The 20,607-nt window shown below is 39.5% G+C and overlaps 1 protein-coding gene across 1 annotated transcript in view; it reads left to right on the plus strand.

Moving 5' to 3' along the window:
* Positions 1–20,607, plus strand: part of THSD7B (thrombospondin type 1 domain containing 7B) — a 733,321-nt gene that overhangs the window by 201,756 nt on the left and 510,958 nt on the right. Inside the window, exon 4 of the mRNA XM_059166739.1 lies at positions 12,776–12,945. Coding sequence (XP_059022722.1) covers positions 12,776–12,945 — 170 coding nt within the window. The remainder of the gene's footprint in view (positions 1–12,775; positions 12,946–20,607) is intronic.

Here is a 20,607-nt window from a genome sequence, read left to right on the forward strand (position 1 = left end):
AAGCCTGAGATCTTTGTTCCTTTTGAATTTGGATAGACGTGTATTAAAATTGCATCACCATCGTTTATTAATTGTGTGTTTTGGGGCAAGCTGTACAGTCTCTCTAAAGCATTTCCTTCCTCAATAAATTGTGTCTATATTATACTGCCTGTGTTGAGGATTGAATACATACGTTCTAGATATGTAAAATGTCAGTCTCAGTGCTCAGCACATGGGAGACGCTACAAAGATGGCAACCCTTTATGTTGCTGTTTGCAGGTGTGCTCATTTCCTCCAAAAAGAGAATCCCTCCTTTCTTTGCAATAATTTAATGGGGTAGGAAATTATTTCTGTGTAATGTAAAATCTTTTTCTCTATGGAGGCATAGTTCAGAAGGGTTCTCAATGTTAGGCTTCCAGAAATAGAATCTGGGTTTAATAATAAGCTGGACATTGATTCCTTTTTTCTTCATTCCTTTCATGGAATGGATAGTGCCCTCTTCCAGATACTGATTTATATACAGACCTCCCCCCTCCCTTTTTTTCTCTTTGTTAAAAATTATTACAGTTCTCTTGGGAGTCAGAGAAGTTCCTGTGTGATGATCAGGAGAAAGTTGAATTGCATTTACATTTTTTAAATAATGACTACTTTTTATTGAGTACCTACTGTTCGCTAGTAAGTACGTCAGAGTTTTAACAGATTATTTAGAAGAACATTAAGTTTATCATCAAAATGGGACACGTATAGTAAAAGTGATGTAGATCGGTAGTGTTCAGATTCAAACTGAAGTCTATTTGGCTTCAAAATCAATATATTTTTTATTACTTTCATGATAGTCATAGTAAAGACATATCGAGATCAGGGTATGTATACACATAGTCGTGTGTTTATATGTATCAAGTTTTCTAACAAAATAATGTGGAATGGTAGTAATTCAAGATGTATCCACGATGAATTTCTTTATTGATCCCCATATGACTGAACCTTAACATCTGAAAATAGGTCCGACAAATTTCATTGGCAATGTACCTGGCCCTCTAGTTCTGGTGTTTGGAAATGTTACTGAATTTGACATTTTTAAAAACTGTCTCAAATAGTGAATTTGTAGGAAATAGGAGTCCTTGAAAACTCACTGAATACCAACCAGGGTTTCCTAGGGAGAATGATGTGTTAGCTACTGATTCCAGGAGAATGCATAAATAACAACAGAATTAACATTGGCTGACATTCTTATTTGTCTGAAATCTGAGCTGTGGCCTCTACCACAGGAAAGCATAAAGGCTGTATACTAAGTTTGTTTCTAGTGTGACATTGGTGACTAAAATTCATTATGAACAAGGGAAATGGAAACAAAAATCTATTAGGGAACAAAAATGCCCATTTCTCCTTTCCCAGAATTCACTAGCAATTCCTATACATCAAGCAATCTAATACACCATATTTCTCCCCAGCAGGAAAATGTACATTTCTGCGACTTTGCATAGTGTTTTTTTTTTTTTTTTTTCAGTCTCCGAGAATGCAGTTTGGCTTTTACCCTTCCACCATCTGTGCTGTAAGAGACGTGTTCATCCATTCAGTAAATGTAACTTGACCTCTTGGTTATGCGCCAAACACTACGTTTAGTTCTTGTGATACCTCAGAGAACAAAATAGTCAAAATCCTCTCCCCCTCATGGGACTTAAATTTTAGTGAAGGTGTACCAAATAAATTTAATAAATAAGCTATATACTGTGTACATGAGCTGTGGGAGAAAAAAATACATTAGAGTTGCTGTGATGCTGTGATGTGGGTTCAGCTCAGGTTACAGAACTAGACAGAGGCATTACAGAAGCCTCATTTGAACAAGCAGGATATGTTGGGGGAACTTGAAGGAAGTGAGGAAATTAGCCTTTCAGATAACTAGGGGAATATTCCACGAAAAGGGAAGAGCTAGAGAAGTGTCCTAGGTCCTAGATACTAATATTGCTCAAAAAATCCTTTAGATGCCTGGCTTTGGGGCCACTCTTCTTACAAGCTGGACTCCAATGATTGGCCTTTTATCTCTCAACACTATGAAGGCTAGTCCCGGAGGTGTGATCCAATGAAAGAAATGGTCACCAAGAGGAACCCATTCTAACATTTTTTTTTAAAAGATTTTATTTATTTATTTGACAGAGAGAGATCACAAGCAGGCAGAGAGGCAGGCAGAGAGAGAGGGAGAAGCAGGCTCCCCGCTGAGCAGAGAGCCCGATGCGGGGCTCAATCCCAGGACTCCGAGATCATGACCTGAGCTGAAGGCAGCGGCTTAACCCACTGAGCCACCCAGGTGCCCCGAGGAACCCATTCTAGAACTGCTCCCTGAGACCAGAACACTTCGGAAGTTCCTTGGGGGCAACTGGCTTAAATAAACTTGAAAGGAGACAGAAGCTAGTCTATGTTATGCTACCATGGTAAGTTAGAGAACTGTAAAGATGTTGGCATAGTACAGCCTTATGTTTGTTTCAAGAGTTTAACCAAGACATTTATAGACTCCAAGAACCCCCTTCATTCTGCATTACAATCTGCTTGTAAGTTTATGCCCCCTTCCAGCATAACACTAAGCACTCACATTATATATTTTGAGGTGGGCTTAGAAATGAGAGAGAGGATACATCTTCTTGTCCCTTGCCACCTTTTCTCTTGGTGTGTTTATCTCCTGTCATTAGGCATCATGATCTTGGGCATTTATGTCATTCTGTACCTCCAAACATTGAAAGAACGTGTTTTATAAACTACCTTGGTCCTTGTGTCTTTTTTTAATGTCCTCATTAGCATCTGAAGTATTAGATCCTACATCTCAACTCAGAAGATGGTGAAAAGCATTCTCAGGCAATAAATAATAACGTGGCCCTGTTTACTAGATAGTATAAGGAAAGCATTTTAAATGCTTAATGTTAGATAACTGAGGCATGAGCTGATGCTGGAACAGCGGTGGCTCCAGATCCCTTGTGTTGTTTTAGAGGCCCATTCTGGCTAACGACACTATAACATACAAGAATATAGGAAAATGACAATGTCTTTCTTGGAAGTGACACCTCAGATGACCCACCAGCATCTTCCACCACTTCACCAGGAGATAGCAATTTTCATGTAAACATGGCTGTTCTGTCTCTTAAATGATCATTTAGAATCTGAAATCCAATATAAGACAGCACCATTAAAAGCTGACAATGACCAATGTAGGTTAAAAACTCCTATGAGGATCTGAAGGCAGAGACAATTACATGTACTACATGATGTAATTGTGCAGAAGAGTCCATTTGTAAAACATTGTTTCACATCTTGGATCTGGCACTAAATAGCTGGCTCTTGTAACCCATCTCTCCTTGTCTCTACTATGTATGAATTTATCCTTATTATGATCTATCTGTGCAGACTTATACAGAGACTTGTATCTGGGTTTCCTTTAGCCTACTTTGATTTGTTTCTATAACAACCCCCTGTGGCCAGCCTGTTTGTCCCTAACATCTCTTTGAGGCACTAAACCCAACTTTAGATTTTTCTCGATGAAATTCTTTTTCCTTAAAAAAACAAAACAAACAAACAAACAAAAACTCTGGGGATTCATTGATGGATATTTATGATATTGTGGCCAAGGACAGAGCTAAGGAAAAGGTTGGCAGGCAAAACTTGGCTTGGCTGTTGGCCTCCTTTGCCCATTGGAACTGTGTCATTGCTGGAACAGGGTTGGAGTGTTGTAAAGAGATGTTGGTCCAACACCTGCTTCAGCCTGTCACTGTGCTAATTGCTGGAGAATTTAGGAAACAGAAGACTTTCAGTCTGTGTTCACTTAGTTCGTGCATCTTAAGAATCTTGAAAAAAGATCTTCTTTGAATTATGATGGAGTTACCACTTGAAAAGTTGAAAAGATTGTAAGTAGAAATCTAACCTACCAAGCATCATAGCTTAGCCTAGTCTACCTTAAATGTGCTTAAAAAGCTTATATCAGGGGCGGCTGGGTGGCTCAGTGGGTTAAAGCCTCTGCCTTCGGCTTGGGTCGTGATCTCAGGGTCCTGGGATCAAGCCCTGCGCGGGGCTCTCTGCTCAGTGGGGAGCCTGCTTCCTCCTCTCTCTCTGCCTGCCTCTCTGCCTACTTGTGATCTCTGTCTGTCAAATAAATTAAAAAAAAAAAAAAAAAGCTTATATCAGCTTATAGTTGGGCAAAATCATCTAACCCAAAACCTCTTTTTTATAATATTGAATATCTCATGTAATTAACTGATTACTATACTGAAAGTGAAAAACAGAATGGTTCACGGAATGGGTGCAGGTGTATCTGTAATTTATCCTTGTGATTATGTGGCTGACTGGGACCTACGGCTTATTGCCCTGGCCAGGCACCACGAGAATATCAGACCATATACTTACAAGTGAAAAAAGGTCAAAATTCAAAATTCAAAGTATGGTTTGTACCGAATGTGTATCACTTTTGCACCACCACCAGTTCAAAAATTTGTAACTTGAGCCTCCAGAAGTCAGGGCTCTGTAATTAATTACTCTTTAAAGACTAGAGTATCCAGAACACAATCTCTATATTCTTTAAGAGTGTTTTTTTTTTTTTTAAGATTTTATTTATTTATTTGACAGGCAGATAGGAAGAGAGGCAGCAGAGAGATAGAGAGATAGGTGGAAGCAGGCTCTCTGCTGAGCCGAGATCCAGATGCGGGGCTCAATCCCAGGATCCTGAGATCATGACCTGAGCTGAAGGCAGGGGCTTTAACCCACTAAGCCACCCAGGTGCCCCTTTAAGAGTGTTTAATAGTTGGTAATGTTCTTACAAATCCTCCCATACCTAGCAATGTGGCTTTTTGTTTATTTACTTTTTTCCCAGAATGCGTAGCACTTATAAAAATGCCTGGTTCATTGTAAATGCTCAGAAAACAATGAATGAGTAAATGAACACTTGTATGTAGGGCAGTTCCAGAACACTATTATGCACAGGATACCTTCTTCCATGATTCTACTTATTATATAGCATGTGTGAAGGATTCAAAGTCATTTCTTTTAAAGAGCAGCTGATATTGGCCTCGTCAAGGAGATTAAATAAGAACATCTACCCTGGGCAGGGATGGACACATGAAGCTTGATTTGACACGGTCCCCAATGGCTGCCTTGCTTCTGCTAACAGTATGTCTGGTTTTCCAGATAAGAAGTTTCTGTTTTCATTAGGTTATAAGAGCAGCTTGGGAAAGGGTGAGGGATGAGATCACGGTCTGAATTTGTAAAAGTTTGCCTTCCAGAACAGAACGGCATGCCTATCATTTACCACATCTTCTGTATTTTCCCGTTGGTCATCTACTACAGCACTAGTACCCTGTACATCATGGGAACTCAGTACATTTTTGAAAATGAATTAATGGGTTCTTTAAGGTTGCTTCCTTTTTTTTTTTTTTTTTGTTTCCCTCTTTTCTTTCTCTCTCTCTCTTTTTTCTTTTTTGTAAACTGTTTTAATTAAACAGCTTTCCTATAGCACTTGAGGAGGAAAGACTCAGTCATGACCTGAAGCCCTCAGGAGACTCTGCTTTAGACAAGAAACAATAGTTTTCAAAGAATCTATAAATTGTTTCAACAGAAGACTGATGCCTTTTTATTGAGTCTGTCTTTACTGGTGCATATTGTTTCATGAGTCCCCATTGTGCCACTTTAAGTCCTCTCAGATGGAAGATTCGTTCCCCTGTTAGTGTAAGAAAGTTAACGTACTGCTAAGTGCTGTGCAGAGCGATAGCAGTTTATTAATAATACATATGTGGAGTTAGGCTAGCAAAGCCATCTGCTGAAGGGCAAAGAGCTTTGCACTTCAGAGTAGCTTTCCATAATCAATAGTCCCACTCTATTCAATAAAAAATTACTAGAGCATAAAATATATAAAGCTCGATCCGTTCCCTTTATTTTAGTCGTCTGTTCAGCAAAAAATGACAAGTTAATTCTTTTCTAAATGCATTTACAACTTTAAAAGGACAACAGACATTATCATAAATTAGTCATGCTGTAGTACCCTGATTTTTAATATACACACATTTAATTTCAATACCTTGCACTAGGGTTTCAATTCCAAGTGTGTTTGCAAATCTATATGTGCTTAGTCAAAACATGAGCATTAACGAATGCAATTATTCTTTCAATCTGTCATCATTAAGTCACTTAAGATTCTATTCCATGTTGCTTTGCTTTAAATCCAAGTCTTTAGAAGGAGAAAAGAAATCCACACTTTGTAAGCAATTCCAAGCCTCGTGAAAGTGATAGAGCATACATTTTAAAGGGCAGAGGTTGCTATAAAACTCTGATGGGGCTGCCATCCTGTTGCTATTAGAATCACTTTGTGTCACATTAGTAGGATGGAGGTCTTTTAAAAATAGTCACTAACTGTGCCTACTTTTCTAATTTTGGCTTTGCTAATTTAGGATGTCTCTATTCATTGCTTCACAGGGATGAATCCATTCCGAACTCCTTCTGTCCCCACCCCCCCACCCTTCCATTTGAAGAAGTTTGAGTACAGCGTTCCTTGAATTAGACAACATCACTGTCTGGAAGACTGGGTGGTTATTTTGGCAGTTGAATTTGGGAACCTTGAACTGCTTTCCCTAGTCCAGAATTTGTCTTATATATTCCTTAATGGGAATATGTATTTCTACCATTGGAAATTTTTCTTTGATTCAATCTTGGTTTCTTCTTTAAGTTGCGTACACCTCCTTAGAATGATAGCTTATTTAATATTAACTTTTTTATAATGTATCCAGTATTGTTAACATAGAGTATTATATTAGTTTTAGGTGCACAATATAGTGATTAAGCGCCCAGTGCTCACCATGACTAGTGTGTTCCTAACTTTTAAAATATATCATTTATTGATCATTTCCTAAGAGGAGACTTACATTATAGGAAACATATGAGGAGAGTGGGTACTGCGTTTCAGGCATGAGAGAAGGATTTGGAAAGTAGATTCTAGAAGGCAAATGAAGGAAAACTGAATTTCACAGTTACATTATTTGCCCTGATATCCTGTTCTTCAAATGGAAGGGGAGAGTGTAGAAGGAGTAAGGAAGGGATTCTTGTCCCCATTCCTGGCCATCTCATTTAAGAATTCACAGCCAACAAATTGTGGTGCCAGTCCTTGGGGAAAAACAATTTGGAATCATTCTTCATGCCTCCCTTTCCCTCTCATCCCTATCCAATCCATTAGAAGCTGTCCCTACCTCATGGTATATCCTGAACCTGTTCACTTCTCCCCACATTTGCTTGACCGCCCCAGCTGAAGCCACCATCATCCCTCCTAAATGACCAAAGTCCTCCGAATTTGTCTCCCTTCTTTATATCCCCCATGGTCTTTTCTTCACTCAGTAGCCAGGGTGATCCTTTAAAGATTTAAATCACACCAAATTATTGCCCTCCTCAAACCTTTGTAATGACTTCCTAGCTCATATGGAATAACACGCTCCTAACTCTGGCCCACACGGCTCTTTCATAGCCTGACTCCTGACTGCTCCTCATGTCCATTCCCTCTTATCCTGACCCACCTGGCCCAGACACACTGGCTTTTGTGATGTCCTAGAAAGTGCCAAGCACTCTTCCTCCCTGCACCAGTGGACATGCTCCCCTCTCTGCCTAGAATGCTCCCTGCCATTCCTGTGCTCATTCCCTCATGTTCGTCAGGATTTGAAGACTCCCCTGGCCATGGCACCGAAATAGCTCTCCTCATACATCTCTTTCTTCTCCTCGTTATCTGATGCCACGTTACGTATGATGCATTTCTGTCTGTCTGCTCCACTGGAAGGCAATCTTCTCAAGGTCAGGAGCTTTGTCTTGCTCACTGCTATGCATTTCTATTATCTGAAATCTGGCCTGGCACATAGTTGGAGCTCAGGAATTACTTACTGAAAGAAAGGATGTATGGATGTGTGGCTGCATAAGTGATACACTTACTATTTGGGCAGGCCTATTTCTCTTTCTAGGGAGTCCTGTTTTTTAGCTCTCCCCCTGCCTGCAGTCTCTCTTACAGATCTGTGTGTTAAATAAAAGGCCCTTGTGTAAGTTGTTTTCCCTGTGCATTCAGTATTGAGTTACCAGCATTTCTCTTCCCGGAGGCTGGGAGCCTCAGAGTGACTGTCAGTATGCGGTCTCACTAATGGTGGGCAGCTTGGGAAAGTCCGGGAGTGGGCAGTATTGGAGTTTTCACATGAACGGATCATGGCAAATTTACCCAAGATTTAGAATCCTCACGGAGCAGTGTGGAGAGTTTGATTTTAGTCCTCTTTAAAAGGTTGTCTTCTGTAACTCTGAGTGGGAATTTTCATTTTTACAATTAGAGACCATTTTATTTGGCTTATATATTATTTCTCTTTTAAACTTACAGTTCTATCCTGAAAGTACTAACTTTGGCCCTGTGTAACCACAGAGCTCTAATTATAAATTGGCTGTAAAATATTCTCAAAATGTAGTTTTTGTTTGAGACTGAAAGGAAAAAAAAATCATATTTTGGCAGTATCAGATAGTCTTAGTTGTCACTGACAATATGTTTGTCACCAACAAAGGGAGAGGGAAGGGTTTTTTGGCGGGGGAGGGTTTGTTATGTTTTTGTTTTTGGTTTTGGTTTCAGTCCAGAACACACTTCCTCAAACCAAGAGCAAGATTTACTTGTCCTCCTAGTAACTGGGGAGGTAACTACCTATTGTCAATTGAACTTATTTTCTGTATCTTTTGATCAAATTTCTTTGGTTTGCCATTCACTATTTATCTGTCATTTCATTAAAAAGATGTGCTTCAGAGTCAGATGAATCTAACTTTGAACCTTGCTCTTATATGATCTTGGAAGAATTACTTGTTGGAACCTTACTTATATGATCTTGGAAGAATTACTTCCTTTTTATTCCAATATCCCATCTGTAAAAGGGGAAACCATATTTTCCTCATAGGGTTGTTGGGACAATTTAATGAGGTTACGTGGCTCAGTTTGTTAGTGCAGTGCCTAGCACAGAATAGGCATCTAGAAGGTATTGGTTGCTCTTATTATTACTTGAAGGATATGCCATAAATTAATGCCTCGGCTACTGTGTTCAGCCAGAACTTTTTGAAAAGAGCAAATGGATCCTACACATTTGTAGGATGGAGATTGACTAATGTCTTTCGTTCCATGCATGGCTCTCTTAATCTACTTGAGGCATTTCCACAATGGATTTCAAAGTGCCATGTACCCATAGGAGGTAGGACTCTGGCCTTTGAAATTCCTATATTTCCTTCCTAACCAAAAGGACAAAATGAGGGTATGTTAAAAGGCAAGAGTTGGGAGAGAGGGGGTGGGAAAGGTCTTTGACAGGGACATCACTGTGGAAGAGAATGTCCCAGGCAGTCAGGGAGCCAGCTTGTCTGGAGGCTGGAAGACCATTGCTGCAACAGCTTCTAAAGAACAAAGGGAGTGCTGTTAGGCAGGAAGGCACCTGTGGTTCCTCATTCTGTCAGTTCCTGAAGACACTTTACCAGACTGAAGGAGTTCTGGATGTTTAGTTTTCATGGTTGCAGGGTGATTTGTGAGTAAACATAGGTAATGGGTTTGAAACAATGAGGATGAGCAAAGATGAAACACATGCATTTTAAAAAAGGAATATAGAAGTCCTTTCCTGGTGAGCATTTTCCCTCTGCTGCTTGCTGGGCTCCTGCTTTCTCTGAGGTGGTAAACAATTGAGATAGTGATAAATGCCTTATATTTCTTTAGAGAATTTGTCATTTGCCAGTGAATGGAATTTGGGTGTTTTTGGTTAATGAGCTACGGACAGGGTTTTTGTTACTTTATATAAAACCGTAGTCATTAAACTTTTCATTTTTCTTCATAATGACTTCCAAAATTCTTCCACTGCTAATTCTTCTAAGGTCACAATAAATTAATTGAAAAAGCTATTTACACAGCATGGCCCAGTCCTTTCAAACAAGCAAACAAATTGCTGTGACTTGCTGTAATTCTGAACGCTATGTTTCTTTTATACTCTGCTGAACTTTGGTTGCTAGAAGTTAGGCCATTGTATTCCTGGATCTCTGACATTAGGACTTGATGATATCAGTTAAATCCTCAGACATAAAATATTGATGTGTGTGTGTGTGTGTGTGTGTATTTCTATGGAAGCAAGGAACAAAACGTACATGCAAAAGGACTTAAGCAGAAAGGGAATTAGCATTTATTGAACATTAGTTATGTGCCGTGTTCAGCATTTGGCATTACTATACCCATTTCACAGATGAGAAAGCAGAACTTGGGCAAGGTCACATGTGCCTAGTAAGTGGCAGGGCACAGATCCCTTGAGCCGTAAATCATGCCTGTTGTCTATACCACACTGTTCCCTTTTCCCTACCTTATTTGCAAATTATATCATAGGAGTCTCCTACTCAGTTGATGTATCTGACCCTCTCCTTAATGGCCAGGGAGCTCTTCTCCTAGGCAGCCTGTGGAGGAAGAGGGTCCGAAGTGAGCCCTTGGTAAACATCCCCTACAACAAATCCTTACCTCATTGTACTTTGCTCTGGAATAGAGAGCCACCTGCCTTGAGACTCAGATACTTGAAGGACAAGCCTTCTGCTTGAGTGACCATGGGGAACAGGGTGAGAACTTGAAGGAGAAAAGGTTTCAGAACCTGACCTCTGGAGAAGGTCTCCTTCTGGGAAGAACCAAACTTTTTTCTCAGTCTCTCATGACCAGGAATTGGAAGCAGATTATTATCCATATTGCCTGCCAAAGCAGGATCTGCACTCCAAAGTCTTGCCTACCTACTTGATGAGGGAGCAGGAGGCTGGCTGAGGACAAAGCAAGAGCTGGCGCCTTGCACCCCCCCCCCTTCATCCGCTCCCCTCCATAGGTGTAGCATTCCTCAGGCACCCCTGACTGCCATAAAATGATAAATAGTTAACTTGCTGAGATCACAATCCTGCAAGACAGGAGTCTCCCTTGGTTTACAAATGTCCTTGAGATTACAACAAAGAAGTTACCTTATCAATAGCCCAATTTCCAAAGACACAGAACTCAGTTCCTCAAGCCTAATGTCACCCTCCCCTCCATAAAAAACCGAAGGAGGTGGAGGTAGAAGGAAAAGTAAATAAAGTTAAATTTCTTCTAAACCTAAATCTCATTAACAAGGATGCTTGATAGCAGGAATGTAACATTCCACCAGACTTCCAATTGTCTTTACTTGATAGCAACTAAGCCTTCAATATCCTGATGGTATTCTTTGCCCCAATAGCCCTTCTGAACACCCCTTTGTCCTCACCTACCCAACTCCTGTGGATATAACCAACCACCCCTCACAACCCGGGGCAGCCGCATCTCCGCCTGCCCACGGACCCTGTCCCCGTGCTCTAATAAATCACCTTTTGCACCAACGACGTCTTAAGAATTCTTTCTTTAGTCGTCGGCTCTGAACCTCCTCACCCCACCGAACCTGACTTAGGTTCTGGGACTTCATCACTACTGACTAAGTTTCTAGTCTTGGAGAACCATGTGAAAATGAAGTATGGAAGCCGAGGGAGAACAGTTGTGTCACAGCAAACCCCAAAGGATTGTCCAAATCCTCTTTCTACTGTGGGTTTTTTATAAGATTTATGATTGTCATCTCTCAAGCTTTTCAGAGTGAGGCCATGCATTTATAAAGGGGTTTGATCACTATTAGGTTTCTTAGAGATTTGCTTTTTTATTTTGGTGTCTGTGACTTAATTTCAGTTTTATGCTAGTTTCTGTAAGGCCAGGGTTTTGGTGACACACTCTTATTTTTATTGCTGTTTTTTTGTTTGTTTTTTGTTTTTTCTTTTGAGCAATCACAAGGCTGAGAAATTTTTCCTCAAATCTGAAATGGGACAGCAGTTATGAGAATGTTTTAAGGTTCTGTTTATTTTTCTAGAAGTTAATGAGACTGTTGGTATTTATGTGAATGCTGTAGGGTTCTATTAATGCTGTGGGCTTGAAAAATGTTGTAATAACCCCCTAAAGGAAATTCTGTCTGAAATAATTCTCCAGGTCTGAGTGCAGTGTTGTTATAGTTGTTTTGTTTTCAGCAAGTTGTGTATAAACTCCATTGTGTTTTTTTCCCTTGGGTGTGTGTGTGTGTGTGTGTGTGTGTCTATCACTATGTATCTTAACCACTTATAAACCAGAAGATATATTTCTAAGTCAGTTTAAATAATATTTCTGCATATACAAAAAAGTACTCTACGGTTCAATACAGTGCCACATTATTAACTCATTTTTAATGTGTATGCCTTTATCCCAATGGGGTCAAATAAGTGGAAATACTTTCCTGTATCAAGGAGATTGAAAAGTTGGTCATCACTATCCATTTAAAACCATGTATCCCCAACTTCACACATTTCACGCCCTACTATACTAATTTCAAAAGGCCATGAAAGTCATTCTCATAGTCATCTAGAGGTCTGTGAAGTGATGCCTATGTTCAGGTCAGCTGCTATGCAACAGGCTCTTCTGGTTTCCATCTTCTTCCACTGATTCTTCACTCTCTTAGGGCCTCAGGGCTGAGACACAATCCGTTAATCCATATTTCCTTTCTTTACTCCTCTCATCCTCTGTTACCATGAAAAGTGGCTATGATTTTTTCCCCCCCTAGGAAATAAAAGGGATTTAGTACCCAACACCAACAGACTTCTTTATCCATAGGTGAAGATTTGGCCCTACAAAGAGAGATTATTATGTATATGTGATGTCATGACTTATGTCTTCTTTAGAATGTTATATTTTCCTTACTTGTTCTTCTTCTTTTAAATAAATCAAATTTCTTTTAAATAAATCCAGGTATGCCTGGAGGACCTCTGAATGGAAAGAATGCCAAGTCTCTCTTCTCCTCAAGCAGCAGGACCCCCACTGGCATGTGACGGGACCCGTTTGTGGAGGAGGGATCCAGACCCGGGACGTATACTGTGCCCAGAGCACACCAGTGTCCACTGCACAGAAGGCCAAGGAAGGTAGGCAGCCAGTCCCAGGGACAGATGGTGCTGCTGACTAGAAGGGAAATAAACTCCAACACCATTTCCTCATATTCTTCTTGATATAATGGACCCTCAGCACTCACAGATTTAATATTTATTTTGTTGAGAATTTACAAACCAGGCCTAAGTTTTGCTACTTGCAATAACTGGGACTAGTTAAAAATAATAGCAATAATAATAATAACTTCAGCCTTTAAGGATCATTGTGAACATTAAATGAAAAAATATACCTAAGCGCTGTAGCAAAAACAAATTTTACAAGCTGAGGGGGGCTGGTAGACTTGGGTGGTCATGATTAGTAGCATTCTTATTTTGTTTTATTTTTTTTTTCTCCCAAGAGGGTTGTTTGTATGAATTTCTGAATGTAGGAGTTCTACAGACAATGTCACTTCAAATGTTGAGGATCTAATTTTACTGGCAAGTTTCAAGTAATGTGGAAAGGAGAAGAGAAAGGAGGCAGAGGCGGAGGAAAAGAACTTTCTTCACATTAGGCTCTCTGATAAGCCCGTACAGCCTCAGCAGGAGTGCATTTGCTCCAGAGTTTGAGATGGTGACAACAGATGGGGACTGAAAAACTGGCCCAGGCTTATTTAAGTCAATTGATTGAAAGCCAAAAGTGAGCAATACTGCCTCTACTCCAGAAGAGTATTTCAGCCACATCAGAGGACATGGTAGTGCCCTCTGCAGTAGTCAAGGTGGGAATGTTTTCCTGAGTATGTACATAAATCCTTTACTGTAGAATTAGGTTATAAAGGCATGATGCAGACTTCCTTGGTATGGAAGTGAATGCATTTTACCCTATAAACCTCTTCATACCAGGTACCTTTTTTTCCCTTTTTTTTTTTTTTTTTTTTGGTGACATGGCCTCTCAACATTCCAGAGGCATCTGTGACCATAGCCTTGGATAATTCACCCTCTCACTCATAGAGGGATCATCTTTACAGAATCCTTAGTGTTTTCTTGGACAATTAAAGTTACAGTTTTCATTCAATTTTCTTCCATATCTAATGTTACTTTTAGAAAGTGACAGTGTATACACTTTCTGTTTCAGGGTAGAACCTGACTATGCTTACTTCTCTGACTTTGGAATAACAGAATTTAGATAAAGAACTCTAGATTATTCTTTCAGACCTTGGTAATTTTTTTTTTTAATTCTACCTCTCTTTCTTCCCTTTTATTATTGTCTACACTACTAGGGTTTCCAGAGGTCAGCAATTGCATTAAATATATAGTGTAGCTTACTACAACCTTGCTAGTCATTAATAATAGGCTTTATTTTGCTCTTGTGTGGCAGTGGACAGGAAAGATTGTTCAGCCATTACTTTCCATTCTTATAAATGCCTTAATTTCCTACTGTTATCATTTATAGTTATACCTTGACACATCTAACAACATGAGAATTTCTTCTTGGCTTAAGTTAAACATAAGAGAACAATTGAATTGCTATTGTAAGGGAACAGTGAGTGTGTTTGCCCAATTAAAGAGACCAGATTTAAATATCTCTAACCTTTTCTGCTAAAGCAGTAATAAGGCCAAAATTGGTGACAGCTTTTACATTTCAGTTTTTGTGAACATTGGCCTTTTTTTTTTTTTTTTTTTTTTTAATGTTAGATTGTAGAGGGAGAAGGAATTTTCATAGCATTGATTTTGGAAACCCTTTTCTCAATGACAATTGACTTTCCCACAGGTTAATTTTTCCTTATACTCTAGAATACTCTCTTCAATCTCTAGAGTGAAATTGCTTGACTTTTCTTCCCTATAAAATTCCACCATTCACTGTGAAGTTGCTACTCTGCATTTCGGATCTTAGGGCAACACTACCCTGGGGAAAATACTACCAACACCACCCATGAACCAAAACTAAAACCAAAACTCAAACCAACCAACCAACCAACCAACCAACCAACAAAAATACAAACCCCCCAAACCAAGACCCATTTCCATGGATTTCTCATGCAGTAGAATGAAATAGAATCTGAATTCCAGAATGCAGGGATGGGAGTACCAAAAGGAATGTTAATTCTCTCCCAAGTGCCTCCAAGTCTATTCCATAGGCTGGATGCTGAGGCGGAATTTGCTGTTAGCGACTTAGACATCCCATTCCCCATTTGACCTCAATTCATGGTGCTTAGAGAAACAACATAATACCTATGGCATATTTACCTGGTTCTTTTGTTCAGTGTTCATGTGATGTTTTAAATGCAGCCACAGTGGTGCTGTAACAATCAATATGAGAAGCATTACCTGCAATAGTAGCTAAGCCAATAGAATGGGGAAGAAAATATAGAAGAGTATTTATGATTTTATTTACCAGTTATTGTTGTAGAGAGAGTTGTTCTTTTCTTATATAATTCAGAAATACCAGCAAGAGTGATGCTCACCTCTAAGTCTAAAGTTTGGTTCAGCGAGACCATTTCCTTCTTGATCTTTTCTCAAATGAAATTAAAGCCACTCAGCCTGCATTCAAGCATCGTTTCTCAGGAGATAAATCATTGAAATAAAGAGTACACCTTCAAAATTTAATAAAGACTGGGACCTACATATTTTCCATTCATGAAAACATGGCCTAGAGACTGAAATAGCAACAAATATGGAGTGAAATGACATGGAGATAGAATGTATTTATATGATAAGGAAGAACCGCCCTCCCCCCCCGCCCCCCCAAAAAAAACCCTCCAAAATCCTAAACAAAAAATTGGGGAAAGGTATTGGTGTGGTTGCAATTAAGAAGAACCCCTCCTGATTTTTTTTTTCTCCTTATTTCAGATTCATTATTTGACCTTAAATGGACACAGCTCTTTTAAGGATGGGACACAGTTTAGCTTTGAGTTGTTAAATGCATTAGTTGCTTCCTCCACTCCAGTAAGATTAAGTAGTTCTTGAAAGTCCTACATCTTTATCATGTTGGACCCAGCGTTGACATTAAGGAAGTACATGGTCAGATAAGGGAATATGTTCTGGAATGTTAAGTAGTATGTGGAGACTTAATGTATTTTGGGTCTAGGTAGTGTGTGGAGACTTAATATGTTTGGGTTGCAGGCTTTAATTTTGACCTGTATAGAACTTAGATAAGCTACATGAATGCTGTTCCAGTCTTCTAGTTCACTGTGTTGTTTTTAAATATATTGATTTGGTGAGTAAAAAGTGGTTGAAAATCATAGCCTCTTTTTTTTTTTTTCAGTAATTCATTAAATGCCAGCTGTGTTTTAGGCTGTGTACTAGACACTGATATGATGAAGTTGCCTCTCATTACTTTATAGTTTTTTTTTTAATTGGAACAACAATTGAACTAGCAACTATGCTATAGTATCATAAGTACTATGATCATTACACATATAATATGGTTATAACCATTTAATGATATCTGAGGGTTATCATCATAAAGGAGGTACTGCTTAAAGAGACTTTGTAGGATCATTAGGGAAGAATGTTCTCATTGGGGTCAGAGGGGACATATGGAAAGGAATGGAGACATTTGTGTTCAGTGGTAGCATGTGAATTGGTGTGAGAGGAGCATAGGGAGTAAGAAAGTAACAGTGACACTGGAAATCTAGGCTTTTTGTGCTATTCTGGAGGTGTGACTTTGTTTTTGAGATACAGGTACAGCCTTTCTTTCTTTCAGCACTACAGGTTTTTAAGTGGAGAAGAAATATCATATTCTTAGCTGTCTATAAGAATGCTTGAATGTCAGTATACCAAGAGAATTTTGGGGAGTGCTTATGTCCTACTTGCAAACCTATCTGGTTATCCAAGAAGTTTTTGTGCTATGAAATAAAGTAATTTACATTATGAACAGATGAACAGACTTCTGAAGGGGCAATTGAAGGAGATATCTATTCCACCATCATTTGAGGACCATCTTTAGAAATTGGTTTTAAATTCAATAAACTCATTTGGGTGTGAGAATAAAGTTTAAGGAAAAAATGCTCTTAGAACTTCCTTTAGTATTGACTCATAGAAGAGAAATGGGTTTACAGCATTTTCTCTTCCTTTATGCTAACAGAGAAAAAGAGATAACTGGGTGAAATAATCTTTGCTAATTAACAACAGGCTGTTTGATGGAAGTTCATATGAGACCAAAAGGTAGAAGACAATTCTAGTCATTCCACTTTGGAGACACCCTCAGTTATTGGGTGTTGAAGAAAGTCCGTATATGTATAGTTCAAATATATGCATATTTATATTTCAAATATTCTCTCCAAACATTTTCCCAAAAAGTGAGAAAGCAGAGAAATGTTTAGAAAAAGATTATTATGTATTTAAAGGCAATTAGTTCACCAGGAGCCTAAATTGAGATTGGTTTCTACTGGTTCCATTTCATTGGTTCTGTATCTTAGTTTAGTGATTTTTTTTTTCTTTTTAATCAAGTATAACAAACTTATTTTAGTGTGATATGGCAAATGTTTATTGAATTAAAGTGCTTAGCAGAAATATTGAAGAGTTCTTATTTTACCACTCATTAAATTATCAGGCTGTTCTTGACATTAAAAATGTCTTAATTTATTTAGCTCAAGATATAATTCATATGATTGAAATGGAACAGGAGGGAACTGGCTTGGACAGATGATAGGGGTGGGATATTTGAGGAGAAAACCTAGCACTGAGTACTGACTACACCTGGGAAAAATAAATGACTTGCGGGAAAATGGGCCTTTTAGACGAGATGTGAGTCCTGCTTTATTTGATCTCTAAAAGAGGGGGAATACCTTCTTCTTCATGCAATATATTATGATGTATTTTTTCAAAATCAGTATAACAAAAGTAATTCAGTACCACGTGCTACTGAAACCAAAGTGTGTAGCGTCACACAGAAGCAAGATTGACAAGAGCCTAGAACCAGAGGTGAGTTTGAATTTTTCCAATTCTTTTACCAGTGATATTTCAGCTTTGCTAATCTTCCTACACTAAGCCCATAGCCCTGTAAAACACGTTACTTTTTGCCTGATATCCAGCCATTGATATTATTGTCCTTACCATCCATAGGCTATAAAGCCTTTGAAGGCCATTCTTGGGGTCCTACTTTGTATTTCCCAGTGCCAGATTCCATCACATAAACAGAAAATTACAAATGCATATGGAATTCAAAATGAAAAACTCATCATGTGAGAGATGATATATTAAGTTTTGTTGGATTCTTTTTGCTTTACGGGCAGTGGAGAGAAAGAAATTGCTTTACAGTTAACAAAACCAAAATGATCTGCTGGATCATTGCATATCAGCATTCCTTGCCAAGCTCACGTGTCCAGAGGGCCTGGAATGGAGTCAGATAAAATGGAAGATCTGAGGATAATGAGGTGGTGGAGATAGTCCATGAGGAGAGATTGAGAAGGAATGCAAAGGAGAAAACAAGAAGGGTCACTGGGCCAGGGAGGTCTGCTTGGACTCAAACAGTGGCTTTGCTGAGTGATCTTGGCCTTTGACATGAAGTAATTGATTCCTGAATAATTTCTAGAGTTAAATATATTTCTCTTGTTCTCCAGAGGAGAAAAAGATTATAGAAGCCATAAATGATTTCAAATGATTTATGTCCATCTGTTTTTGTTTTGATCTTCAGCAGTCTCAGAGGGGAGATGTATCAGTCCAAGAAAAATACATAGGTGATGTAAGCACTTTAGGAGAAAATGAAGATTTTTAGGGAAGGAAATATTAAAGCAGTGGGATGTGGGGAACATAGGGTAGGTTCATGAAGAAGAAAACTTTTACATGACCATAAAAGAAGGGCAGGTGTTTAGACAGGTGTTCATGTGAAGGGGACAGAATCCCAGACGAAACAAGCCATTGGATTAAAGGCACAGAAGTAGAATGGCATAGAACATACTTAGAGCAAAACCAGTAATAAAGGTGGACTGAAGGGGGCAGCTGAAGGTAGGTGCTGTGGATTTAAGGTAGTCAGGTGGAATTCTAAGCTATGGTATTAGGCCTTATAATGATCAGATCATAGATTGTAGGAATTACACTATTGCTTTCTTTATCCCTGTCCAACAGTCTGAGCTCCAACAATACATAACCCTTTCTTTAGCTTTCTAGGCCTTGGGAGCCAGTTTCTGTCTGACCACTGACCACTATCCTATGTCTCTCCATACCCCACCTCCAACACAAACCTTTTTCCTGGCTCTGGCCTATCACCTAGATCACACGTACTTCTCATAACTTGCTCCTTCTGGGAACCTTCAGAGACCACATACATGACCATAAAAGAAGGGCAGGTGTTTAGACAGGTGTTCATGTGAAGGGGACAGATTCCCAGACGAAACAAGCCATTGGATTAAAGGCACAGAAGTAGAATGGCATAGAACATACTTAGAGCAAAACCAGTGGTTTTGGTCCTCAGTGGTCAAAGCCCTTTATCTCACTGCTTGCTTGGCTTGCTTGTGTGCACCGTTAAGCAGGCTGCTACACAAGGTCAGGCCAGATCTGTCCTTCGCTTTTGTTTTCCCAGCACTCAGCACCCTCTCTGGCACAGAAAAGAGAGTTGAATTGAATTCAAGCTCTGCCCCTTCTCATATTCCTTTCCACCCTCTTTCTTTCTCTTGGTTGATGCTCTATAAGCACGTGGATCTACTTCAGCATTGGTTACAACACCACATTTTGAGGTGTGGGCTCTGGCTTCCTGAGGAGCAGCTGGGGGGCTATGGTGCTGCAACCTGGAAGTGGAGGAGACTTAGCCCCATAAGGTGTGAAACATCACCAGAAGGAAACAGGGTTGAAAAGGGAGCCAGGCTATTTCCAGTGCACCTATATATTATTCCAATATATTCTTGCAGTCCTTCCAGAGAAATTCTGTTTTCCAAATACATGAACTGGCTATACATCTGTGTGGTTTAATGCAAAATGGTAGCCAGCCCAGTAACCCATCACACGGCATTTCTTCATATTTCCCTTGCTTCGTGCCTCCCGCTTTCTCTTCCTTACTGCCTCCTGAACTTGTCCCTTCCAGATAAAGTGTCAACACTCAATTCTCATTGCAGACTCTGCTTTCTTGAGGGCTCAGCCATGACAAAACAATGAATATGCGTCAAATGAAGAAAGATCCTGTTTTTAAGGATTTACTCTTCTAGTCTAGATGAGACCCAGTATCAGCCTATAGTATGGCAGGGGCTGTAAACAACTCTTCTTCATCGTTCATTCTCCTTCTCGCTTCAACCCCAACCTCATTTTTCTTCCTCTTCTTTTATATATTTCATCTTCTTCCTCATCCATTTGTTTTCATTTCTTCCCCTTCCTCATCCTTCCCTTTCATCTTGCATAAATCTTTTTTTAAAGATTTTATTTATTTGAGAGAGAGAATGAGAGATTGAGAGAGAGAGAGAGAGAGAGAGAGAATGAGAGGGCTAAGAGCAGAGGGATAAGCAGACCCTCCACTGAGCTGGGAACCCGATGTGGCCTCGATCCTGGAACTCCAGGATCATGCCCTGAGCTGAAGGCAGTCACTCAACTAACAGCCACCCACACGCCCCTCATCTTGCATAAATCTTGAGAGCAGCAACAGTTTTAGTGACTGTGATAGACTTCACAGCAGTTAGCACCGCACCTGGCCAAAGGCAGGTAAGAGCTCAATGGGTATTTCTTGAACAAATGGTTAAGCCCCCCACATATAGTCTTACCCTTCCATTTTAGGCATTGCTTTTCACTTTGGAG

The sequence above is a fragment of the Mustela lutreola genome, chromosome 3 (assembly GCF_030435805.1).
Source record: "Mustela lutreola isolate mMusLut2 chromosome 3, mMusLut2.pri, whole genome shotgun sequence".
NCBI lineage: Eukaryota > Metazoa > Chordata > Mammalia > Carnivora > Mustelidae > Mustela > Mustela lutreola.